The sequence below is a fragment of the Brassica napus genome, chromosome C4 (genome assembly GCF_020379485.1).
Source record: "Brassica napus cultivar Da-Ae chromosome C4, Da-Ae, whole genome shotgun sequence".
NCBI lineage: Eukaryota > Viridiplantae > Streptophyta > Magnoliopsida > Brassicales > Brassicaceae > Brassica > Brassica napus.
Genome location: NC_063447.1, coordinates 525117 through 552982, shown reverse-complemented (window position 1 = coordinate 552982; position 27866 = coordinate 525117). Strand labels below are relative to the sequence as shown.

Sequence of the window (27866 nt, the reverse complement as noted above, 5' to 3'; positions counted from 1 at the left end):
TAAAACTTCATAACATTCCCTAAATTTGGGGACTAACCACTATAAATTCGTTATTTGCTAGAGAAACGGACACAACAAAATTCCAAACCTCTTTGAACTTCATCATATGTTGGTGAAGGATGCAACTATGCATTAAAACATTATTTTCATATTTTTGATTTTTTCTCAAAATCAATGGGTTAACCACTACGAAAATATTGAATTTTCGGTAAATGTTCTATATACTGAAACCTATGATTTTTAGTGTTTTTTTAAAATTTCTAAACACATTCTAAATTTGTATTAATGTATATTAAACTCTCTTTCATGGTACATGGGCATAGTTTTAATTTTTTGTCAATAAATTTACTTAAACTTCATAACAGTCCCTAAATTGGTGGACTAACTACTATAAAATCATTATTTGTTAGAGAAACGGAGACAACAAAAGTTACAAACCTCTTTGAACTTCATCATATGTTGGTGAATGATGCAAATATGCATTAAAACAGTATTTTCATGTTTTTGAATTTTTCTCAATATCTATGGGTTAAACCCTTACGAAAATATTGAATTTTCGGTAAATGCTCTATATACTGAAGCCTATAATCTTTAGTGTTGTTTTAAAATTTCTAAACACATTATACATTTGTATTAATGAATATTAGACTCTCATGCATTGTACATGGGCACCGTTTTAATTTTTTGTCAATTAATTTAGTAAAACTTCATAACAGTCCCTAAATTGGTGGACTAACCACTATAAAATCGTTATTTGCTAAAGAAAGGGAGACAACAAAAGTTCCAAACCTCTTTGAACTTCATCATATGTTGGTGAAGGATGCAATTTTGCATTAAAACAGTATTTTCATATTTTTGAATTTTTCTCAAAATCTATGGATAACCCCTACGAAAATATTGAATTATCGGTAAATGCTCTATATACTGAAGCCTATGATATTTAGTGTTGTTTTAAAATTTTTAATCACATTATACATTTGTATAAATGTATATCAAACTCTCATTCAGGTTACATGGGCATCGTTTTATTTTTTTTTCAATTAATTTACTAAAACTTCATAACAGTCCCTAAATAGGTGGACTAACCACTATAAAATCGTTATTTGCTAGAGAAATGGACACAACAAAATTTCCAAACCTCTTTGAACTTCATCATATGTTGGTGAAGGATGCAACTATGCATTAAAACATTATTTTCATATTTTTGAATTTTCTCAAAATCTACGGGTTAACTCCTACGAAAATATTGAGTTTTCGGTAAAAGCTCTATATACTGAAGCCTATGATCTTTAGTGTTGTTTTAAAATTTATAAACACATTCTACATTTGTACTAATGTATATCAAACTCTCATTCATGGTACATGGACATCGTTTTATTTTTTTGTCAATTAATTTACTAAAACTTCATAACAGTCACTAAATTGGTGGACTAACAACTATAAAATCGTTATTTGTAGGAGAAACAGACACAACAAAAGTTCTAAACCTCTTTGAACTTCATCATATGTTGGTGAAGGATGCAACTATGCATTAAAACAGTATTTTCATATTTTTGAATTTTTCTCAAAATCTATGGGTACCCTACGAAAATATTGAATTTTCGGTAAATGTTCTATATACTGAAGCCTATGATTTTTATTGTTGTTTTAAAATTTCTAAACACATTCTAAATTTGAATTAATGTATATTAAACTCTCTTTCATGGTACATGGGCATCGTTTTAATTTTTTGTAAATTAATTTACTAAAACTTCATAACAGTCCCTAAATTGGTGGACTAAACACTATAAAATTGTTATTTGCTAGAGAAAGGGAGACAACAACTTCATCATATGTTGGTGAAGGATGCAAATATGCATTAAAACAGTATTTTCATATTTTTTTAATTTTTCTCAAAATCTATGGGTACCCCTACGAAAATATTGAATTTTCGGTAAATGCTCAATATACTGAAGCCTATGATCTTTAGTGTTCTTTTAAAATTTCTAAACACATTCTACATTTGTATTAATGAATATTAGACTCTCATTCATTGTACATGGGCATCGTTTTAATTTTTTGTCAATTAATTTAGTAAAACTTCATAACAGTCCCTAAATTGGTGGACTAACCACTATAAAATCGTTATTTGCTAGAGAAAGGGAGACAACAAAAGTTTCAAACCTCTTTGAACTTCATCATATGTTGGTGAAGGATGCAACTATGCATTGAAACAGTATTTTCATACTTTTGAATTTTTCTCAAAATCTATGGGTTAACCCCCCTACGAAAATATTTAATTTTCGGTAAATGCTCTATATACTGAAGCCTATGATATTTAGTGTTGTTTTAAAATTTCTAAACACATTCTACATTTGTATTAATGTATATCAAACTCTCATTCATGTTACATGAACATCATTTTATTTTTTTGTCAATTAATTTACTTAAACTTCATAACAGTCCCTAAATTTGGGGACTAACCACTATAAAATCGTTATTTGCTAGAGAAACGGACACAACAAAATTTCCAAACCTCTTTGAACTTCAGAATATGTTGGTGAAGGTTGCAACTATGCATTAAAACATTATTTTCATATTTTTGAATTTTTTCAAAATCTATGGGTCCCTACGAAAAGATTGAATTTTTGGTAAATGTTCTATATACTGAAGCCTATGATCTTTAGTGTTGTTTTAAAATTTCTAAACACATTATAAATTTGTATTAATGTATATTAAACTCTCTTTCATGGTACATGGGCATCGTTTTAATTTTTTGTCAATTAATTTAGTAAAACTTCATAATATTCCATAAATTGGTTGACTAACCACTATAAAATCGTTTTTTGCTAGAGAAGGGGAGACAACAAAAGTTCCAAACCTCTTTGAGCTTCATCATATACCAGTTTTAATTTATTCTCTCTGTATTGATTTGTTTACAAAGTTCTTATTTTATTTTGAGATATATATGTTTACTAGATTAACGACAAACTTATGATGACAAGATTATGATTAATACTTACTTTTATTGATCTTGATGATACAATCTTTTATTACAGAATTGCTGATAGAACTTAAAATTTTACAGGATTTTTAGAGAGAACGGAGAGCGTTTTAGAGTGAGAAAGAGCTTGGCGAAAATTGCCCGTGTCTTCGTTCTTCCTCATGGGTTCCTTTTATAGGCGAAGTTTGCGTATTGATTGGTTGCCACGTGTCGTCTTCTGATTGTGCCAACACTCGGCTTGCTACGTGTCGTCTTCTGATTGTGCCGACACTTTGCTTGCTACGTGTCGAGTCTTGATTGGATGATGGAGACCTTTGTCGTGTTGCCTCAAAGTCTTTAGGTGGGTCCCATACTTGTCTCATGTGGGTCCCTTGATGGTGATGTCTTGGATGCTTATACAGATATACTCTGTATAATTATTTTGTACCTAATACAAATATAGAAAGTCGAAAAGAAAATAATTTACAGAGTCTACTAGGATATTTTTAGAACAAAATTCAAAATTTAGGCTATAGACATTTTTTTTTTTTTTTTAATTTTATTCTTCAAAAGGGTCTTGTGCTAGGGGTCCGCCATATGGGTCGTTGGGATTGTTGTTAATGTCTTCTTCGTCGGAACTTGAGTTCATTAATTGGTCGATGAGTTGTGCGAGATTTTCTTTCTTTGAATGCTTAGATCTTTTTTGGCTTGAGGAAGATGTAGTTGAAGTAGTTGGACTGGATTTCTTCTGAGAAGGTTGGTGTAGTTGACTTGGTAAGAGCAGGGGAACTGTTTTTGAAACTGATTGGACAACTTGTTTCGCTTGCTTGATAGTGTCAAAGTGTTTCTGGATGTTTGAATAGCTACATCGGTCTTGATTATATTTTTCCCACCATTTTACCCTATATTCTCGGACAAGAGAGTAGGGCATATCTTGAAGATGTAGGGCTAGTTGGAAGTGCCATGAGCAGATCCAGGGAATGCCCATATCGATGTGGAAGTAAATCTTGTTTAAGGGTCCGATAGGTTGATCTGGAACATGTTTTTTATAAAACTCGAAAGAGGTCTTGAGTAGATTGGCTGGGTAAATCGCGTCTGATGGTCCAAACCAGTACCACCATTCTGCAAACCATCCAGGTATTGCTTTTGAACAATTTTGGTCAAAGCTGAAGAACCAGGAGTGGTCGTAGGGTCTGAGGAAGAATGCCCTGAAAAAGGCGTTTTGATAGTCGGTATAGGTATATCCTTGGATATGAAATCCTGGGGTAACAAAGGGTTTTGTTGTGTGATGGTGGATAAATCCAAGGTCTTTGGATTGGTGAATGTTGAGGATTTTACATGTTGAGTAGGCAATAGTGTTTTTGTCTTTTTGGTCTGGGTAATGGGTTACCTCGATAGATCTAGAGTCTACTAGGATAAACTCATAGAAGGTGTGGTTTTTGGTTACATTATCGGTTGGATAGGGACAGTCGGGGTAAAAGGCTCTGGTTACAAAGGCTTTTAGCTGAGGTAAGGTTATGGGTTTGGTGAATTGGGTAGTCATAAGGTGCTGTTTTTGGGGTTTGACATAGTAGGTTGATTTGGTAGGGGTTTCGGGCTCTTTGGATGTTGGGAGAGTCTCTTTTGGGGTAGATCCTTCTGCGGCTGCTTTTGCATAAGAGAGCGGTGGATATTCTGCTAATGCTGAATATGGATTTGGTGTAAGAATTCGCCCTTGCAAATGTGGTTGATTCTTGATATAATCTGATGCTGTCATCGGTTTTTTGCTTTTTTGATCAGCCATCTTGATTAGTTTTTCCCTGCAAGTATTCTCTTGTTAAGAAATCGGGTAAAGAGTTGTTTTCACCTTTGATATATTGTATATCAAAGTCAAATGCAGATAATATAGCCTGCCATCTTGCAAAGATTTGTTTGGATACAAGATTTTTTACATCTTTTTGTAATATTTCTTTTGCCGATTTGCAATCGACTCTTAGTAAGAATTTTTTATTAATTAAATCGTCTTGAAATTTGGATATACAGTTTACTATTGCTAGCACTTCTTTTTTAACAGTTGAATAATGTTTTTGAGGTCCTAACCAGATTCCTGAATGGAATCGGATTATTGATTCTGTTTTTGCTGTTGGTAATTTTTGCTTGAGTATTCCTCCATATCCTATTTCTGATGCGTCAGTTTCGACGATCATATTTGCCTCAGGATTTGGGAGTGTCAAACAAGGAAGAGTTTTGACTTTTTCTTTTACTTGTTTTATGAGTAAAGTGTGTTGATTAGTCCAAGGTTTTGGATTTTTTTGAAGTCTTTGGAATAAAGGTTGAATAGATTTTCTTAGGTCTGGTAGGAAGTCTGAAACGTAGTTTAGACATCCTAAAAACCTTTGTAATTGAGTTTTATCTCTTAATTCGTCGGGGAATTTATTTGCAAATTCAATTGATCTTGCTATTGGTGTGATAGTTCCTTGGTATATAGTATGTCCTAGAAATCGTATTTTTGTTTGGAATAATGACATTTTCTTAGCAGATACAACTAATCCATGTTTCTTGATTATATTAAGGAATGTGTTAATATGGCTTATGTGTTGATCTATTGATGTTGAATATACTAGAACATCATCTATATATACGATCGTGAATTTAGAATAATCATTGAATATGTTATTCATTATGTTTTGGAATTCACTTGGTGCATTTTTAAGACCGAATGGCATTACGTTCCATTCGTAATGTCCAAAGGGTACAGTGAATGCTGTTTTATATTTATCCTTTTCTGATATTTGGATTTGCCAGAATCCACTTTTCATATCAAATTTTGAATAGATTTTTGCATTATATAATCTTTTTAATAAATCTCTTTTATTGGGTATTGGATATCTTATCCATTGCAGTACATCGTTTAGCGGTTTATAATTGATTACTAATCGTGGTACTCCACGTTCTATCTCTGCTTGGTTGTTTACGTAAAAGGCTGCGCAACTCCAAGGGGATTTGGAAGGCCTTATCAATTTTTTATCTAATAACTCTTTTATTTCTTTTTTACAGGTTTCTAATAAATCTTTATTCATCTGTATAGGTCTTGCTTTTGTTGGTATATTTCTTTCGTTAAATTCTTTTATATACGGTAGTTCTACCATATGTTGTTTTCTTTGCCAAAAGACATTCGGTAGCTCAGAGCATACTTTTTTTATCAAGTTGTTTTCTATTTCTTTTATTTTACTTATTGTGTATGGCGTTTTGAGTTGTTCCTCTATTTTTTTGTATGTTATTTCTTCTTGTAGGTATTGAATATGATTTTGTTTATTTTTGATTAAATTGATTGTTTTTCCTATTGTATTTTGTTGTAGGTTTAATATTTCTTTTGTTTTCATAGGTGATAAAAATTCGAATGTTAATTTGGTTCCCATTATTTTCGTTGTTACTCCTATCTCGTTTACTTTGAATGGATATATTTGCGTAAAAAATGGGGTTCCAAGAATTAATTCTTGTGATAAGTTTTTAACCATTATAAATTGATTTTTAAAACAATAGCCTTGATTACATATTTTAGCGCTTGGTAATTTATACTGAACTTTTAAGTTGGTGCCGTTAGCTCCACTTAAACGTTCAGTTGTTTTTTCATAATATTTAGTTGGTATAATTCCTTCTCGGATGCAGTTATAATCTGCTCCTGTGTCCATTAATGCTATTACATTTATTTTGAAGTTGTTACCAATATGTAAAGTTATTTTTGTATACCATTTTTGGTAATTTATTTTGTTAATCATTTGTATATATTCTGTTTCATCTTCATTTGGTTCGCTTATTACTATTCCTTTTAGTTTGTCTAAAGACGTATTTTGATTACTTGTGGATGGGTCAGTTTTATTAGTGCCGTTTGTTTTATTGTGATTATTTTCTATTATTGCTAGTCTCGCATCCATATGGAATTGGCTCAATTCTTGTCGGTTGACTATTATTTGTAATTCCTTTATTTGACTTTTTATTTGTTTAACCTCGGTTTGTAATTCTCCTGTTGTTACTTGTCTAAACAAACTTTGGGTTGGATATTTTTCGAATATTTTGTTTAAACTAAAGGTATCTGGGGTTAATAATTCGTTTTCTCTACTAATTATTTCTTTTAGTCTTATTAAATAATCTCTTTTAATATCAGGGTTGTCTATTTTATCGATTATTTCCAATAAGAATTGTTTATCGTTATCCTTTGTAATGACATTAATTAATTTGCAGTTGCATAGGTTGTCAGATAATTCTAGCGGTTCTTCTGAAGAATTGCTTATATTGTCTATCTCATTTTCTGAGGTTTCGTTACTTGATTCATTGGATGATTCTGATTCTGATATTAATAATTTCATTAATTTTTGTTGAATATCAGGTTGGTCCTGAAATATTTCATTGATTTTTCTTTTCATTTTGCATTCTGAGGACTTATGTCCTGGCCTTTTATAATTCCAGCATACAATTTTTTGTTTATCGTTTGGTTTATAAGATTTTCTGTTTTTTGAATAATATTGATCATTAGATTTTTTATTAAATTTTTTATTTTGATTATTATATTTTTGATAATGTCTTCTAAATTTTCCTTGATTATTTTTATATTTAATTCTTTTATTTCTTGATGGGGGATTGAGTTGATTATATCCATATTGTTCACAAAATGATCCCATATTTGTTTTAAATTGAAAATTTTCATTTCTCTTTTTATTTTTATGGTCTTGGCATATTGCTAATCCTTCTTTTTTGATAAATGCGAATAATTGACCATAAGTTATTGAATTCCAGGGGATTGGCTGTCCTCCTGAATATTCTTTTAATTTGTTTGTTACTTTTTCTGCGAAATATGTTGGTAATCCTGCTATAAATCTTTCTTTCCAAAAGGCTTGAGTACAATCATTTCTTTGAAATATGTTTGTTACAAATACATCTTTATACCATTTAAAATCTCCTAATGTCGGACATCTTAAATTGGTTAAGATTATTTTTTTGCTTTCTAGTTCTTCTTTCGGATTTCCTATAAAGTGCATGGTTATAGTATGAATTAATACTTCTACTGCGTTTTGTGTTTCCACTTGTTCTAATTCTCCTTCAGCATTTTCTACCGTTCTTGTTTCAGTATGGTTGATAATCGATTCTTGGGTAACTTTGTCTAGTGAGTTGTCCCACCAGTATCTTAATGCCCCGTTGAATCCTACTATTAATAAGACGCATGATTGCTTATCATCATTTCCCTTTGCTTTATAGGCCATAGCGGCCATTCCCATTTCTTGTAATAAATTCATTATTTCGTATTCTGACCTTCCATCAATATTCCATTCATATATCCCGTCTCCGGAATACATATTTGCGGAATATTTATGGTGTTCTTCAAATAATAAATCCGGTGGAGTATGTCTCTTATAATATGGTTTTGTTGATTTATTTTTTATTCGATTGATTATTGGTTCGTCTTCGGATATTATAGCTGAAGTTGACTCGCTGTCTTCCTCATCTATAATGTTTATATTTTTGCCTCTGTCTAATTTGTCTAGTCTGGATGCGATTGATGTTAAAATAGGGTTATCTGGTAGTTTTACTTGCATGTTTATTGGTTTAAATATTGGTGGAGTTATGGATGAAAAGGGATGTTGTTCTTGTTTATTAGTCTCGTTATTATTGATTTTTATGTCTATCTCGTTTATTTGTCTAGATATTGTGTGTAATATCTGGCTTTGATAATTATTTTGTTGATATATGGACTTTATATCTTGCATATGGATTGAGTCTTTATCATCTTTATTAGCTCCGGTTTTGAACGGGGTTGCAATAACTTGTCTATTTGCAGTGTTTATTTTTATATCCTTTAGAGGTGGATGGATAGATCTAATTTTGTTCCCATCCGTTTGTTCCCAAACTTGGCTTAATGTTGAATTTACATTAATTGATTTGAACGGATAATTTATTTTATTGGTGTATGCATAATCTTCAAACCATTTGAAAAATGGAATGTCCGTTTCTTTGGATTTCATAAAATTATACCAATTTTCTCGATATAATATAGTTTCTTCTTTAGGAAAGGTATTAAAATACCATTTCCTTTTTTCTTCGTTTTGTCTTGAATAAAAGTCTTCTTTTATGTATTGTTTATTTATTTCGTATGTTTTGGTTATAACATTTATTGATTTAAAGTCTGATAAAGTTGGTGAAGTTGGATACATATCTTGATGAGGCTCGGCTATTGGAGCTTTGAATTTAATTGGTTCTTCTTGTCTAACATTTTGATTTACGCTTTCTGTTTCTGAGTTTGTACTGGATTGACCAGTGCGATATTCAGAAAAGGAAGCTCTTGAGTGGTATGGACTTATTCTAGGTGGTAGCGGATCTCTATAAGATCCAAATTGTAATAATATTTTTCCGTCTCTTTGTTCAATTATTTTTGATATATTTTTCTGTTCAATATTTCTAGGAGGTTGCGTAATTTCAATTTTCCATTGATCCGGTATAGTTATCTCATCCCAGTTTAGTTGTTTAGGTGTGTATGTAGCCGTTGGAGTGTCTTTGCTATGAACGGCCAAAATTGTTGTTTCACCTTTATTATCTTGTAGTAAACATCTTGGGTTGAATTCTGAAATTGATTGTTTAAAATATACTCTATAGAGTAATAAGTATCCATGTCTTTCGTTTTGAAATTTAATTTCAGGTAAATGAACATTTAAGGTCAGAGTGTTGAGTATAGTTGGGTCGTGTAGACTAACTTGAAAATTAGGAGCGCAATTAAAATATACAGCTCCGTTGCATAGATTTGATTGGACTGCTCCAAGGAGCGAATCTTGGAATTTTAATAAAGTCTTGTCTCTTAATAACATAAGGATAGGTGAATCAATTCCTGTTCTTGATAATGGTTTTATAGCTACTTGAATTAATCCGAAATGAATGTAGTTGAATCCCTTTTGTTTATATTTTTCTAAAGCTAGTGAGGATAATAATTTAATTTCTTCAAACTCGTTTTGTAAAGACAGAGTTTGTTCATGTTCTTTTATTGAATAAGCCGTTTTAAAATCAAACGTTCCTATTTGATATATATTCTCAGGATTAATATGCGGTAATTGATTCTTTGAAATTTCTTGATTAAAGGTCGTTATTTTAGTCATTATTTCTCTAGAATTTACAGTTGAATAAGACGCTGAGGTTGACGCGGTTCTTGGTTTAAAGAATTTTCTAATCGAAGATGCCATGATTTTAATCCGATTTTAAACTCATAAAATTTTACTAACCGTTTAATTCGACTCAACTGCCGGCTTGCCAACGGTCTTACTGCCTTCTTCGGACTTGCTGCCTGGAACACCTACAGTGACAGAGTTTTACTTAGACGGTGAGGTCGTTTTAATGTGTTTAAAACAGATTAAAGTCAGATATCTTGATGGTCAAATTCTTTAGACCAGTTTGCATCGTTTTAGCATCTGATACCAGTTTTAATTTATTCTCTCTGTATTGATTTGTTTACAAAGTTCTTATTTTATTTTGAGATATATATGTTTACTAGATTAACGAAAAAATTATGATGACAAGATTATGATTAATACTTACTTTTATTGATCTTGATGATACAATCTTTGATTACAGAATTGCTGATAGAACTTAAAATTTTACAGGATTTTTAGAGAGAAGGGAGAGCGTTTTAGAGTGAGAAAGAGCTTGGCGAAAATTGCCCGTGTCTTCGTTCTTCCTCATGGGTTCCTTTTATAGGCGAAGTTTGCGTATTGATTGGTTGCCACGTGTCGTCTTCTGATTGTGCCGACACTCGGCTTGCTACGTGTCGTCTTCTGATTGTGCCGACACTTTGCTTGCTACGTGTCGAGTCTTGATTGGATGATGGAGACCTTTGTCGTGTTGCCTCAAAGTCTCCAGGTGGGTCCCATGCTTGTCTCATGTGGGTCCCTTGATGGTGATGTCTTGGATGCTTATACAGATATACTCTGTATAATTATTTTGTACCTAATACAAATATAGAAAGTCGAAAAGAAAATAATTTACAGAAAATATTGAGTTTTCGGTAAATGCTCTATATACTGAAGCCTATAATACTTAGTGTTGTTTTAAAATTTATAAACACATTCTACATTTGTATTAATGTATATCCAACTCTCATTCATGGTACATGGACATCGTTTTAGTTTTTTGTCAATTAATTTACGAAAACTTCATAACAGTCCCTAAATTGGTGGACTAACCACTATAAAATCGTTATTTGCTAGAGAAACGGACACAACAAAATTTCCAAACCTCTTTGAACTTCATCATATGTTGGTGAAGGATGCAAATATGCATTAAAGCATTATTTTCATATTTTTGATTTTTTCTCAAAATCTATGGGTTAACCCCCTACGAAAATATTGAATTTTCGGTAAATGTTCTATATACTGAAGCCTATGATCTTTAGTGTTGTTTTAAAATTTCTAAACACATTCTACATTTGTATTAATGAATATTAAACTCTCATTCATTGTACAGGGGCATCGTTTTAATTTTTAGTCAATTAATTTAGTAAAACTTCATAACAGTCCCTAAATTGGTGGACTAACCACTATAAAATGGTTTTTGCTAGAGAAAGGGAGACAATAAAAGTTCCAAACCTCTTTGAACTTCATCATATGTTGGTGAAGGATGCAACTATGCATTAAAACAGTATTTTCATACTTTTGAATTTTTCTCAAAATCTATGGGTTAACCCTACGAAAATATTGGATTTTCGGTAAATGCTCTATTTACTGAAGCCTATGATTTTTAGTGTTGTTTTAAAATTTCTAAACACATTCTAAATTTGTATTAATGTATATTAAACTCTCTTATATGGTACATGGGCATCGTTTTACCTTTTTGTCAATTAATTTACTAAAACTTCATAACAGTCCCTAAATTGATGGACTAACCACTATAAAATCATTATTTGCTAGAGAAACGGAGACAACAAAAGTTCCAAACCTCTTTGAACTTCATCGTATGTTGGTGAATGATGCAAATATGCATTAAAACAATATTTTCATATTTTTGAATTGTTCTCAATATCTATGGGTTATCGTACATTGATTCATTATTGCAATACAAATAAGACCTCCACTATACTAGTGATGGAGGGGATTCGCGTCGGATGGAACAAGGCGTTTTGGTAAATGCTGAATCCTATGATCATTAGTGTTGTTTTAAAATTTCTAAATACATTCTACATTTTTATTAATGTATATTAAACTTTCATTCATTATACATGGGCATACTTTAAATTTTTGTCAATTAATTTGGTGAAACTTCATAACAGTCCCTAAATTGGTGGACTAACTACAAAAAATCGTTATTTGCTAGAGAAGGAGAGACAACAAAAGTTCCAAACCTCTTTGAACTTCATCATATGTTGGTGAAGGATGCAACTATGCATTAAAACAATATTTTCATAATTTTCAATTTTTCTCAATATCTATGGGTTAACCTACGAAAATATTGAATTTTCGGCAAATGCTCTATATACTGAAGCCTATGATCTTTAGTGTTGTTTTAAATTTTTTAAACACATTCTAATTTTGTATTAATGTATATCAAACTCTCATTCATGTTACATGGGCATCGTTTTAATTTTTTGTCAATTCATTTACTAAAACTTCATAACATTCCCTAAATTTGGGGACTAACCACTATAAATCGTTATTTGCTAGAGAAACGGACACAACAAAATTCCAAACCTCTTTGAAGTTCATCATATGTTGTTGAAAGATGCAACTATGCATTAAAACATTATTTTCATATTTTTGAATTTTTCTCAAAATCAATGGGTTAACCCTACAAAAATATTAAATTTTCGGTAAATGTTTTATATACTGAAGCCTATGATCTTTAGTGTTGTTTTAAAATTTCTAAACACATTCTAAATTTGTATTAATGTATATTAAACTCTCTTTTATGGTACATGGGCATCGTTTTAATTTTTTGTCAATTACTTTAGTAAAACTTCATAACAGTCCCTAAATTGGTGGACTACTCACTATAAAATCAGTATTTGCTAGAGAAACAGACACAACAAAAATTCCAAACCTATTTGAACTTCATCGTATGTTGGTGAAGGATGCAAATATGCATTAAAACAGTATTTTCATATTTTTGAATTTTTCTCAATATCTATGGGTTAAACCCTTACGAAAATATTGAATTTCCGGTAAATGCTCTATATACTGAAGCCTATGATCTTTAGTGTTGTTTTAAAATTTCTAAACACATTCTAAATTTATATTAATGAATATTAAACTCTCTTATATGGTACATGGACATCGTTTTACCTTTTTGTCAATTAATTTACTAAAACTTCATAACAGTCCCTAAATTGGTGGACTAAGCACTATAAAATCGTTATTTGCTAAAGATAGGGAGACAACAAAAGTTCCAAACCTCTTTGAACTTCATCATATGTTGGTGAAGGATGCAACTATGTATTAAAAAAGTATTTTCATATTTTTGAATTTTTCTCAAAATCTATGGGTTAAGCCCTACGAAAATATTAAATTTTCGGTAAATGCTCTATATAATGAAGCCTATGATCTTTAGTGTTGTTTTAAAATTTCTAAACACATTCTACATTTGTATTAATGTAAATCAAACTCTCATTCATGTTACATGAACATCGTTTTATTTTTTTGTCAATTAATTTACTAAAACTTCATAACAGTCCCTAAATTGGTGGACTAACCACTATAAAATCGTTATTTGCTATAGAAACGGACACAACAAAATTTCCAAACCTCTTTGAACTTCATCATATGTTGGTGAAGGATGCAACTATGCATTAAAACATTATTTTCATATTTTTGAATTTTCTCAAAATCTATGGGTTGTTTTAAAATTTCTATATACTGAAGCCTATTATCTTTAGTGTTGTTTAAAAATTTCTAAACACATTCTAAATTTTTATTAATGTATATTAAAATCTCTTTCATGGTACATGGGCATCGTTTTAATTTTTTATCAATTAATTTAGTAAAAATTCATAATACTCCCTAAATTGGTTGACTATAAAATCGTTTTTTGCTAGAGAAGGGGAGACAACAAAAGTTTCAAACCTCTTTGAACTTCATCATATGTTGGTGAAGGATTCAAGTATGCATTAAAACAGTATTTTCATATTTTTGAATTTTTCTCAATATCTATGGGTTAACCTCCCCTACGAAAATATTGAGTTTTCGGTAAATGCTCTATATACCGAAGCCTATGATCTTTAGTGTTGTTTTAAAATTTATAAACACATTTTACATTTGTAATAATGTATATCAAACTCTCATTCATGGTACATGAACATCGTTTTAGTTTTTTGTCAATTAATTTAGTAAAACTTCATAACAGTCCCTAAATTGGTGGACTAACCACTATAAAATCGTTATTTGCTAGAGAAACGGACACAACAAAATTTTCAAACCTCTTTCAACTTCATCATATGTTGGTGAAAGATGCAACTATGCATTAAAACATTATTTTCATATTTTTGTATTTTTTTCAAAATCTATGGGTTTACCCCCACGAAAATATTGAATTTTCGGTAAATGTTCTATATACTGGAGCCTATGATCTTTAGTTTTGTTTTAAAATTTCTAAACAGATTCTACATTTGTATTAATGTATATGAAACTCTCATTCATTATACATGGGCATTGTTTTAATTTTTTGTCAATTAATTTAGTAAAACTTCATAACAGTCCGTAAATTGGTGGACTAACCACTAGAAAATCGTTCTTTGCTAGAAAAAGGGAGACAACAAAAGTTCCAAAACTCTTTTAACTTCATCATATGTTGGTGAAGGATGCAACTATGCATTAAAACAGTATTTTCATACTTTTGAATTTTTGTCAAAATCTATGGGTTAACCCTACGAAAATATTGAATTTTCTGTAAATGCTCTATATACTGAAGCCTATGGTCATTAGTGTTGTTTTAAAATTTCTAAATACATTCTAAATTTTTATTAATGTATATTAAACTCTCATTCATTATACATGGGCATACTTTAATTTTTTGTCAATTAATTTACTAAAACTTCATAACAGTCCCTAAATTGGTGGACTAGCTACTATAAAATCGTTATTTGCTAGAGAAGGAGAGACAACAAAAGTTCCAAACCTCTTTGAACTTCATCATATTTTGGTGAAGGATGCAACTATGCATTAAAACATTGTTTTCATATTTTTGAATTTTTCTCAAAATCTATGGGTCCCCTACGAAAATATTGAATTTTCGGTAAATGTTTTATATACTGAAGCCTATGATATTTAGTGTTGTTTTAAAATTTCTAAACACATTCTACATTTGTATTAATGTATATCAAACTCTCATTCATTGTACATGGACATCGCTTTATTTTTTTGTCAATTAATTTACTAAAACTTCATAACAGTCCTTAAATTGGTAGACTAACCACTATAAAATCGTTATTTGCTAGAGAAAAGGACACAAAAAAATTTCCAAACCTCTTTGAACTTCATAATATGTTGGTGAAGGATGCAACTATGCATTAAAACATTATTTTCATATTTTTGAATTTTTTTCAAAATCTATGGGTTAACCCCCTACGAAAATATTGAATTTTCGGTAAATGTTCTATTTACTGAAGCCTATATCTTTAGTGTTGTTAGGTATTGATTCAACCAATGGTTCATCCGTTAGACGGAGAGCTTCTGGAGGCAGATTAGGGTTTTAACTTGATCCGCCGCCGTCGGTGTGGCCTCTCGCTCACCGACGAGAACCTTCTTCTTTCTTCCTCCTCTTTCTTTCTTCTTCCTCTTCTTTCCTTCCATGGTGCTACGTCTCTCCGGTTCGCCTATGCCCCTTCCTCCTCCTCCAGAGCCGCCGCCGGTTACTTTTCTTCTAGATCTAGCATCCATGATCGCTCCTCCGGACCTTCCCGTCCTTCCCGACCACTCTGGTGCACCGGATCTGTTCTCCTTCATCCTCAAAATTGCAGAGCCTCCTCCTGTTTCTGGTACGGCGACCTCTAGCTCAGCTTGTTTGTTGCTCGTGTCCTTAGGAGTGAACTTTGTGATGCCTTGGCTCCCCCATACTGCTGTCTGCAGGGTTCAGTTCTACTATATCCTCTGGAGAAAGTCTAGTTTCCCTCCTTTGCTCTTAGGATTTGTTTTGAAAGATACGGTCTTTGTGACCCCCTTGATAGAGTCAGAATTGGTTGGGTTCTGTTGCACTTCAAGTCTCACTGAACTAAATTCAAGGTCCCAATCTCCTCCATTATCTCAGTATGAGGCTTTTAGGCTTTGGTTTAGCCTTCCCTTACCTCAGTGTGAGGTTCTGTTACCTCTGTATGAGGTCCATTTACCTCAGTATGAGGTCGTAAATCTACTCCTTTTGTGTTCATTGCAATATATCTGTATGTTGGTTTTCTTAACTAATATTTCAGGAATAAGCTACAGAAAATTAGGAGATGATTTCATAAAAACCAATCTTGGCTTTTTAGCTTTTGATTTGGTTGGCGGACTGTGGAGTTTCATACAATTTCACGCTCCTTCAATGCTGAGGATTTCCTCTCTATATTCAGGCTCATCAAGATGGTGCGTGGTCACCTCTGTAGCCAAATTTGTTGCTGCCTTTCATGCATTTTATGCTGCAGCTTGTTCGGACAGTAGTTCACTGTGTGTGTTTTCTGATTCCCATGGCTTCATCTCACTTTCTAGCACTTTAGGTATCTCTATCTTAAGTTGCTTATGTGTTATGTATGCGTCTATCCAGTGTGTTTTTGTTTCCCGCATAGCTTTTGATGCAGCGGTTTATCTAACCAGTATGGTTGCTTTGCTGTACTTGAACAATTCCTTCATGGTTGGAGTTTAAGTTTTATTTATAAAAGTTGGTTTGATCAAAAAAAAAAAAAAAAAAAAATCTTTAGTGTTGTTTTAAAATTTCTAAACATATTCTATATTTGTATTAATGTATATTAAACTCTCTTCCATGGTACATGGGCATCGTTTTAATTTTTTGTCAATTAATTTAGTAAATCTTCATAATACTCCCTAAATTGGTGGACTAACCACTATAAAATCGTTATTTGCTAGAGAAACGGAGACAACAAAAGTTCCAAACCTATTTGAACTTCATCATATGTTGGTGAAGGATGAAAATATGCATAAAAACAGTATTTTCATATTTTTTAATTTTTCTCAAAATCTATGGGTTAACCCCTACGAAAATATGAATTTTCCGTAAATGCTCTATATACTGAAGCCTATGACATTTAATGTTGTTTTAAAATTTCTAAACACTTTTTAAATTTGTATTAATGTATATTAAACTCTCTTTCATGGTACATGGGCATCGTTTTAATTTTTTGTCAATTACTTTAGTAAAACTTCATAACAGTCCCTAAATTGGTGGAATACTCACTATAAAATCAGTATTTGCTAGAGAAAGAGACACAACAAAAGTTTCAAACCTATTTGAACTTCATCGTATGTTGGTGAAGGATGAAATATGCATTAAAACAGTATTTTTATATTTTTGAATTTTTCTCAATATCTATGGGTTAAACCCTTACGAAAATATTGAATTTTCGGTAAATGCTCTACATACTGAAGCCTATGATCTTTAGTGTTGTTTTAAAATTTCTAAACACATTTTACATTTGTATTAATGAATATTAAACTCTCATTCATTATACATGGACACCGTTTTAATTTTTTGTCAATTAATTTAGTAAAACTTCATAACAGTCCCTAAATTGGTGGACTAACCACTATAAAATCGTTATTTGCTAAAGTTAGGGAGACAACAAAAGTTCTAAACCTCTTTGAAGTTCATCATATGTTGGTGAAGGATGCAACTGTGCATTAAAACAGTATTTTCATAGTTTTGAATTTTTCTCAAAATCTATAGGTTAACCCCAACGAAAATATTAAATTTTCGGTAAATGTTCTATATACTGAAACCTATGATTTTTAGTGTTGTTTTAAAATTTCTAAACACATTCTAAATTTGTATTAATGTATATTAAACTCTTTTTCATGGTACATGGGCATAGTTTTAATTTTTTGTCAATAAATTTACTAAAACTTCATAACAGTCCCTAAATTGGTGGACTAACCACTATAAAATCATTATTTGCTAAAGAAACGGAGACAACAAAAGTTCCAAACCTCTTTGAACTTCATCATATGTTGGTGAATGATGCAAATATGCATTAAAACAGTATTTTCATATTTTTGAATTTTTCTCAATATCTATGGGTAAATGCTCTATATACTGAAGCCTATGATCATTAGTGTTGTTTTAAAATTTCTAAATACATTCTAAATTTTTATTAATGTATATTAAACTCTCATTCATTATACATGGGCATACTTTAATTTTCTGTCAATTAATTTAGTGAAACTTCATAACAGTCCCTAAGTTGGTGGACTAACTACTATAAAATCGTTATTTGCTAGAAAAGGAGAGACAACAAAAGTTCCATACCTCTTTGAACTTCATCATATGTTGGTGAAGGATGCAACTACGCATTAAAACAGTATTTTCATAATTTTTAATTTTTCTCAATATCTATGGGTTAACCCCTACGAAAATATTGAATTTTCGGTAAATGCTCTATATACTGAAGCCTATGATCTTTAGTGTTGTTTTAAAATTTCTAAACACATTCTACATTTGTATTAATGTATATCAAACTCTCATTCATGTTACATGGGCATCGTTTTATTGTTTTTGTCAATTAATTTACTAAAACTTCATAACAGTCCCTAAATTGGTGGACTAACCACTATAAAATCGTTATTTGCTATAGAAACGGACACAACAAAATTTCCAAACCTCTTTGAACTTCATCATATGTTGGTGAAGAATGCAACTATGTATTAAAACATTATTTTCATATTTTTGAATTTTCTCAAAATCTATGGGTTAACTAACCCCTACGAAAATATTGAATTTTCGGTAAATATTCTATATACTGAAGCCTATGATCTTTAGTGTTGTTTTAAAATTTCTAAACACATTCTAAATTTGAATTAATGTATATTAAACTCTCTTTCATAGTACATAGGCATCGTTTTAATTTTTTGTCAATTAATTTAGTAAAACTTCATAATACTCCCTAAATTGGTTGACTCACCACTATAAAATCGTTTTTTGCTAGAGAAGGGGAGACAACAAAAGTTCCAAACCTCTTTGAACTTCATCATATGTTGGTGAAGGATTCAACTATGCATTAAAGCAGTATTTTCATATTTTTGAATTTTTCTCAATATCTATGGGTTAACCCACCCTAAGAAAATATTGAGTTTTCGGTAAATGCTCTATATACCGAAGCCTATGATCTTTAGTGTTGTTTTAAAATTTATAAACACATTCTACATTTGTATTAATGTATATCAAACTCTCATTCATGGTACATGAACATCGTTTTAGTTTTTTGTCAATTAATTTACTAAAACTTCATAACAGTCCCTAAATTGGTGGACTACCCATTTTAAAATCGTTATTTGCTAGGGAAACGGACACAAAAAAATTTCCAAACCTCTTTGAACTTCATCATATGTTGGTGAAGGATGAAACTATGCATTAAAACATTATTTTCATATTTTTGATTTTTTTTCAAAATCTATAGGTTAACCCCTACGAAAATATTGAATTTTCGGTAAATGTTCTATATACTGAAGCCTATGATCTTTAGTTTTGTTTTAAAATTTCTAAACACATTCTACATTTGTATTAATGTATATTAAACTCTCTTCCATGGTACATGGGCATTGTTTTAATTTTTTGTCAATTAATTTAGTAAATCTTCATAATACTTCCTAAATTGGTGGACTAACCACTACAAAATCTTTATTTGCTAAAGAAACGGAGACAACAAAAGTTCCAAACCTCTTTGAACTTCATCATATGTTGGTGACGGATGAAAATATGCATTAAAACAGTATTTTCATATTTTAGATTTTTCTCAAAATCTATGGGTTAACCCCCTACGAAAATATTGAATTTTCCGTAAATGCTCTATATACTGAAGCCTATGATCTTTAGTGTTGTTTTAAAATTTCTAAACACATTCTACATTTTTATTAATGTATATCAAACTCACATTCGTGGTACATGGGCATCGTTTTATTTTTTTGTCAATTAATTTAGTAAACTTCATAACAGTCCCTAAATTGGTAGACTAACCACTATAAAATCGTTATTTGCTAGAGAAACGGACACAAAAAAATTTCCAAACCTCTTTGAACTTCATCATATGTTGGTGAAGGATGCAACTATGCATTAAAACATTATTTTCATATTTTTGAATTTTTTTCAAAATCTATGGGTTAACCCCTACGAGTAAATGTTCTATATACTGAAGCCTATATCTTTAGTGTTGTTTTAAAATTTCTAAACACATTCTACATTTGTATTAATGTATATTAAACTCTCTTCCATGGTACATGGGCATCGTTTTAATTTTTTGTCAATTAATTTAGTAAATCTTCATAATACTCCCTAAATTGGTGGACTAACCACTATAAAATCGTTATTTGCTAGAGAAACGGAGACAACAAAAGTTCCAAACCTCTTTGAACTTCATCATATGTTGGTGAAGGATGCAAACATGCATTAAAACAGTATTTTCATATTTTTTAATTTTTCTCAAAATCTATGGGTTAACCCCTACGAAAATATTGAATTTTCCGTAAATGCTTTATATACTGAAGCCTATGATCTTTAGTGTTGTTTTAAAATTTCTAAACACATTCTACTTTTTTATTAATGTATATCAAACTCACATTCGTGGTACATGGGCATCATTTTATTTTTTTGTCAATTAATTTAGTAAACTTCATAACAGCCCCTAAATTGGTAGACTAACCACTATAAAATCGTTATTTGCTAGAGAAACGGACACAACAAAATTTCCAAACCTCTTTGAACTTCATCATATGTTGGTGAAGGATGCAACTATGCATTAAAACATTATTTTCATATTTTTGATTTTTTCTCAAAATCAATGGGTTAACCACTACGAAAATATTGAATTTTCGGTAAATGTTCTATATACTGAAACCTATGATTTTTAGTGTTTTTTTAAAATTTCTAAACACATTCTAAATTTGTATTAATGTATATTAAACTCTCTTTCATGGTACATGGGCATCGTTTTAATTTTTTGTCAATAAATTTACTTAAACTTCATAACAGTCCCTAAATTGGTGGACTAACCACTATAAAATCATTATTTGTTAGAGAAACGGAGACAACAAAAGTTACAAACCTCTTTGAACTTCATCATATGTTGGTGAATGATGCAAATATGCATTAAAACAGTATTTTCATGTTTTTGAATTTTTCTCAATATCTATGGGTTAACCCCTACGAAAATATTGAATTTTCGGTAAATGCTCTATATACTGAAGCCTATGATCTTTAGTGTTGTTTTAAAATTTCTAAATACATTCTAAATTTTTATTAATGTATATTAAACTCTCATTCATTATACATGGGCATACTTTAATTTTTTGTCCATTAATTTAGTGAAACTTCATGACAGTCCCTAAATTGGTGGACTAACTACTATAAAATCGTTATTTGCTAGAGAAGGAGAGACAACAAAAGTTCCAAACCTCTTTGAACTTCATCATATGTTGGTGAATGATGCAACTACGCATTAAAACAGTATTTTCATAATTTTTAATTTTTCTCAATATCTATGGGTTAACCCCCTACGAAAATATTGAATTTTCGGTAAATGCTCTATATACTGAAGCCTATGATCTCTAGTGTTGTTTTAAAATTTATAAACACATTATACATTTGTATTAATGTATATCAAACTCTCATTCATTGTACATGGACATAGTTTTATTTTTTTGTCAATTAATTTACTAAAACTTCATAACAATCCTTAAATTGGTAGACTAACCACTATAAAATCGTTATTTGCTAGAGAAAGGGAGACAACAAAAGTTCCAAACCTCTTTCAACTTCATCATATGTTGGTGAAGGATGTAACTATACATTAAAACATTATTTTCATATTTTTGAATTTTTCTCAAAATCTATGGGTTAACCCTAACGAAAATATTGAATTTTCGGTAAATGCTCTATATACTGAAGCCTATGATCTTTAGTGTTGTTTTAAATTTTTTTAAACACATTCTAATTTTGTATTAATTTCTATCAAACTCTCATTCATGTTACATGGGAATCGTTTTAATTTTTTGTCAATTAATTTACTAAAACTTCATAACATTCCCTAAATCTGGGGACTAACCACTTTAAAATCGTTATTTGCTAGAGAAACGGACACAACAAAATTCCAAACCTCTTTGAACTTCATCATATGTTGTTGAAAGATGCAACTATGTATTAAAACATTATTTTCATATTTTTGAATTTTTCTCAAAATCTATGGGTTAACCCCTACGAAAATATTGAATTTTCGGTAAATGTTTTATATACTGAAGTCTATGATCTTTAGTGTTGTTTTAAAATTTCTTAACACATTCTAAATTTGTATTAATGTATATTAAACTCTCTTTCATGGTACATGGGCATAGTTTTAATTTTTTGTCAATTACTTTAGTAAAACTTCATACCAGTCCCTAAATTGGTGGAATACTCACTATAAAATCAGTATTTGCTAGAGAAATAGACACAACAAAAGTTCCAAACCTATTTGTACTTCATCGTATGTTGGTGAATGATGCAACTATGCATTAAAACAGTATTTCCATATTTTTGAATTTTTTTCAATATCTATGGGTTAAACCCTTACAAAAATATTAAATTTTCGGTTAATGCTCTATATACTGAAACCTATAATCTTTAGTGTTGTTTTAAAATTTCTAAACACATCCTACATTTTAATTAATGAATACTAAACTCTCATTCATTGTACATGGACACCGTTTTAATTTTTTGTCAATTAATTTAGTAAAACATCATAACAGTCCCTAAATTGGTGGACTAACCACTATAAAATCGTTATTTGCTAAAGATAGGGAGACAACAAAAGTTCCAAACCTCTTTGAAGTTCATCATATGTTGGTGAAGGATGCAACTATGCATTAAAAAGGTATTTTTCATATTTTTGAATTTTTCTCAAAATCTATGGGTTAACCCCTACGAAAATATTGAATTTTCGGTAAATGCTCTATATACTGAAGCCTATGATCTTTAGTGTTGTTTTAAAATTTCTAAACACATTCTACATTTGTATTAATGTATATCAAACTCTCATTCATGTTACATGGGCATCGTTTTATTTGTTTGTCAATTAATTTACTAAAACTTCATAACAGTCCCTAAATTGGTGGACTAACCACTATAAAATCGTTATTTGCTAGAGAAACGGAAACAACAAAATTTCCAAACCACTTTGAAATTCATCATATGTTGGTGAAGGATGCAACTATGCATTAAAAACATCATTTTCATATTTTTTAATTTTCTCAAAATCTATGGGTTAACTAACCCCTACGAAAATATTGAATTTTCGGTAAATATTCTATATACTGAAGCCTATGATCTTTAGTGTTGTTTTAAAATTTCTAAACACATTCTAAATTTGTATTAATGTATATTAATTTTAATTTTTTGCCAATTAATTTAATAAAACTTCATAATGCTCCCTAAATTGGTTGACTAACCACTATAAAATCGTTTTTTGCTAGAGAAGGGGAGACAACAAAAGTTCCAAACCACTTTGAACTTCATCATATGTTGGTGAAGGATTCAACTATTCATTAAAACAGTATTTTCATATTTTTGATTTTTTCTCAATATCTATGGGTTAACCCCCCCCAACGAAAATATTGAGTTTTCGGTAAATGCTCTATATACCGAAGCCTATGATATTTAGTGTTGTTTTAAAATTTATAAACACATTTTACATTTGTATTAATGTATATTAAACTCTCATTCATGGTACATGAACATCGTTTTAGTTTTTTGTCATTTAATTTACTAAAATTTCATTACAGTTCCTAAATTGGTGGACTAACCACTATAAAATCGTTATTTGCTAGAGAAACGGACACAACAAAATTTCCAAACCTCTTTGAACTTCATCATATGTTGGTGAAGGATGCAACTATGCATTAAAACATTATTTTCATATTTTTGAATTTTTTTCAAAATCTATAGGTTTAACCCCTACGAAAATATTGAATTTTCGGTAAATGTTCTATATACTGAAACCTATGATCTTTAGTTTTGTTTTAAAATTTCTAAACACATTCTACATTTGAATTAATGTATATTAAACTCTCTTCCATGGTACATGGGCATTGTTTTAATGTTTTGTCAATTAATTTAGTAAATCTTCATAATACTCCCTAAATTGGTGGACTAACCACTATAAAATCGTTATTTGCTAGAGAAACGGAGACAACAAAAGTTCCAAACCTCTATGAACTTAATCATATGTTGGTGTAGGATGCAAATATGCATTAAAACAGTATTTTCATATTTTTGAATTTTTCTCAAAATCTATGGATTAACCCCTACGAAAATATTGAATTTTCCGTAAATGTTCTATATACTGAAGCCTATGATCTTTAGTGTTGTTTTAAAATTTCTATACACATTCAACATTTTTATTAATGTATATCAAACTCACATTCGTGGTACATGGGCATCGTTTTTTTTTTTTTTCAATTAATATAGTAAAATTCATAACAGACCCTAAATTGATAGACTAACCACTATAAAATCGTTATTTGCTAGAGAAACGGACATAACAAAATTTCAAAACCTCCTTGAACTTCATCATATGTTGGTGAAGGATGCAACTATGCATTAAAACAATATTTTCATATTTTTGAATTTTTCTCAAAATCTATGGGTTAAGCACTACGAAAATATTGAGTTTTCGGTAAATGTTCTATATACTGAAGCCTATGATTTTTAGTGTTGTTTTAAAATTTCTAAACACATTCTAAATTTTTATTAATGTATATTAAACTCTCATTCATTATACATGGGCATACTTTAATTTTTTGTCAATTAATTTACTAAAACTTCATAACAGTCCCTAAATTGGTGGACTAGCTACTATAAAATCGTTATTTGCTAGAGAAGGAGAGACAACAAAAGTTCCAAACCTCTTTGAACTTCATCATATGTTGGTGAAGGATGCAACTATGCATTAAAACAGTATTTTCATAATTTATAATTTTTCTCAATATCTACGGGTTAACCCCCTACGAAAATATTGAATTTTCAGTAAATTCTCTATATACTGAAGCCTATGATATTTAGTGTTGTTTTAAAATTTCTAAACACATTCTACATTTGTATTAATGTATATCAAACTCTCATTCATTGTACATGGACATCGTTTTATTTTTTTGTCAATTAATTTACTAAAACTTCATAACAGTCCTTAAATTGGTGGACTAACCACTATAAAATCGTTATTTGCTAGAGAAAGGGAGACAACAAAAGTTCCAAACCTCTTTGAACTTCATCATATGTTGGTGGATGATGCAACTATGCATTAAAACAATATTTTCATATTTTTGAATTTTTCTCAAAATCTATGGGTTAACTCCAACGAAAATATTGAATTTTCGGTAAATGCTCTATATACTGAAGCCTATGATCTTTAGTGTTGTTTTAAAATTTCTAAACACATTCTACATTTTTATTAATGTATATCAAACTCACATTCGTGGTACATGGGCATCGTTTTTTTTTTTCAATTAATTTAGTAAAATTCATAACAGTCCCTAAATTGGTAGACTAACCACTATAAAATCGTTATTTGCTAGAGAAACGGACATAACAAAATTTCCAAACCTCTTTGAACTTCATCATATGTTGGTGAAGGATGAAACTATGCATTAAAACATTATTTTCAGATTTTTGAATTTTTCTCAAAATCTATGGGTTAAGCACTACGAAAATATTGAATTTTCGGTAAATGTTCTATATACTGAAGCCTATGATTTTTAGTGTTGTTTTAAATTTTCTAAACACATTCTAAATTTGTATTAATTTATATTAAACTCTCTTTCATGGTACATGAGCATCGTTTTAATTTCTTGTCAATTAATTTAGTAAATCTTCATAATAGTCCCTAAATTGGTGGACTAACCACTATAAAATCGTTATTTGCTAGAGAAACGGAGACAACAAAAGTTCCAAACCTCTTTGAACTTCATCATATGTTGGTGAAGGATGAAAATATGCATTAAAACAGTATTTTCATATTTTTTAATTTTTCTCAAAATCTATGGGTTAACCCCTACGAAAATATTGAATTTTCCGTAAATGCTCTATATACTGAAGCCTATGATCTTTAGTGTTTTTTTTTTAAATTTCTAAACACATTCTACATTTGTATTAATATATATCAAACTCTTATTCATGGTACATGGACATCGTTTTATTTTTTTGTCAACTTATTTACTAAAACTTCATAACAGTCCTTAAATTGGTGGACTAACCACTATAAAATCGTTATTTGCTATAGAAAGGGAGACAACAAAAGTTCCAAACCTCTTTCAACTTCATCATATGTTTGTGAAGGATGTAACTATACATTAAAACATTATTTTTATATTTTTGATTTTTTCTCAAAATCTATGGGTTAACCCCAACGAAAATATTGAATTTTCGGTAAATGCTCTATATACGGAAGCTTATGATCTTTAGTGTTGTTTTAAATTTTCTAAACACATTCTAATTTTGTATTAATGTATATCAAACTCTCATTCATGTTACAAGTGAATCGTTTTAATTTTTTTGTCAAATCGTCGTAAAGACCACGTAAAAGGATTTAAACAAAACACTGTTAATTCCACGTAAGCCAAAATCGTCGTAAATACCACGTAAAAGGATTTAAACAAAACACTCATTAATTCCACGTAAGCCCAAATCGTCGTAAAGACCACGTAGGATGATATCGTCGTAAATACCATGAAAGAAGAAATCGTCGTAAATACCTCGTAGTGTAAAAACTAGAAAAAAGGAAAAGGAGAGAAATACCAGATTAACATGTGGCAAGACTTCCAGCAATTATAATACGTAAGTCTCGCCCACATGAATTCTAATATCTTCTCTTTTTCCTATTTTTTCAAATATTTATAATTTGAATAGGATTTTGCTGAGGAATGTGATTTGAGATAGGGTGTGATTTGCGAGTTTGTGTGTGGTTTGAGAATGAGAGTTGTGGGTATATTTATAGGAAAGCAAGGCTCGTTAATTCCACGTAAGCAAAATCGTCGTTAATACCTCGTATATAAAAACACGGGCCTTTGTGATTCCTCGCAATTTCCTCGTATTGAAAAACACGGGCCTTTGTAACTGCTCGCTATTTCGTCGTAACCTGACGACGAATTTGCGACGATATGTAATCTTATATATACCCCCGAGCGCTCACTCTTTCTTTCCTCTCTACTTCCTCTCCACTTCCTCTCCATTTCGTAGCTATGGTAAGCCTCTCTAATTCCTCTCTAATTTGGTTAGTTTAGGATAGATTAGGTGGTTAGTATAGGGAATTTAAATAGGTTTACGGATTTTATGTTATTTAATGTTCATTAGGTGGTTAATGTTGGGAAATATACTGTTGATGTTAATTTTTAAAATTTAATTTTTTTCTCAGGTTCGAAAAGGAAGACTTACTGCCCATTACAGAGAGATTTTCGGTGAGCCGGGTAGTCGTTTAGACCCGGCCTCTTCTTCAGCCCCGGGTTCTTCGGGTCAGGGGACTGTCCCCGAGACTCAGTACACTCAGAGAGTCTCTGGGTCTACTTCTTCTAGTGTACTATCGGCTCCTCATGTGCCTTCCCCGATGGCGCATACGACGATGCATCCTCCTGTGCCTCCTCCGATGGCACCTCTGATGGCCGCCGATATTCATCCCGATTTGATGGTGCCTCCGAGTGCTCCTTACTCGCAGTACACTGTAGAGGACATTCTCCGTCTGCCAGGC

At 30.7% G+C, this 27866-nt stretch overlaps 3 protein-coding genes across 3 annotated transcripts in view; 1 reads left to right on the top strand and 2 right to left on the bottom strand.

The window, feature by feature from the left end:
- LOC106392451 (probable glutamyl endopeptidase, chloroplastic) overlaps positions 1 to 27866 on the bottom strand; it is a 57049-nt gene that overhangs the window by 6572 nt on the left and 22611 nt on the right. The gene's annotated exons all lie outside the window — the stretch shown is intronic.
- Positions 4736 to 10804, bottom strand: LOC125585491. The gene is made up of 2 exons (XM_048754651.1): positions 10517 to 10804; positions 4736 to 10274 (listed from the first exon to the last, which is right to left on the bottom strand). The coding sequence occupies exon 2, from the start codon at positions 10162 to 10164 to the stop codon at positions 4738 to 4740; it is 5427 nt and encodes a 1808-aa protein (XP_048610608.1). The 5' UTR covers positions 10165 to 10274; positions 10517 to 10804; the 3' UTR covers positions 4736 to 4737.
- On the top strand, positions 15730 to 16821 carry LOC125585492 (putative transmembrane protein At3g54730). Its single transcript, XM_048754653.1, has one exon. It carries the CDS (start codon positions 15752 to 15754, stop codon positions 16793 to 16795), a length of 1044 nt encoding a protein of 347 aa, XP_048610610.1. The 5' UTR covers positions 15730 to 15751; the 3' UTR covers positions 16796 to 16821.

Excerpts from the sequence above, each read along its gene's own strand:
- LOC125585491 (XM_048754651.1), bottom strand. The coding sequence starts at position 10,164 with ATGGCATCTTCGATTAGAAAATTCTTTAAACCAAGAACCGCGTCAACC.
- LOC125585492 (XM_048754653.1), top strand. The coding sequence starts at position 15,752 with ATGGTGCTACGTCTCTCCGGTTCGCCTATGCCCCTTCCTCCTCCTCCA.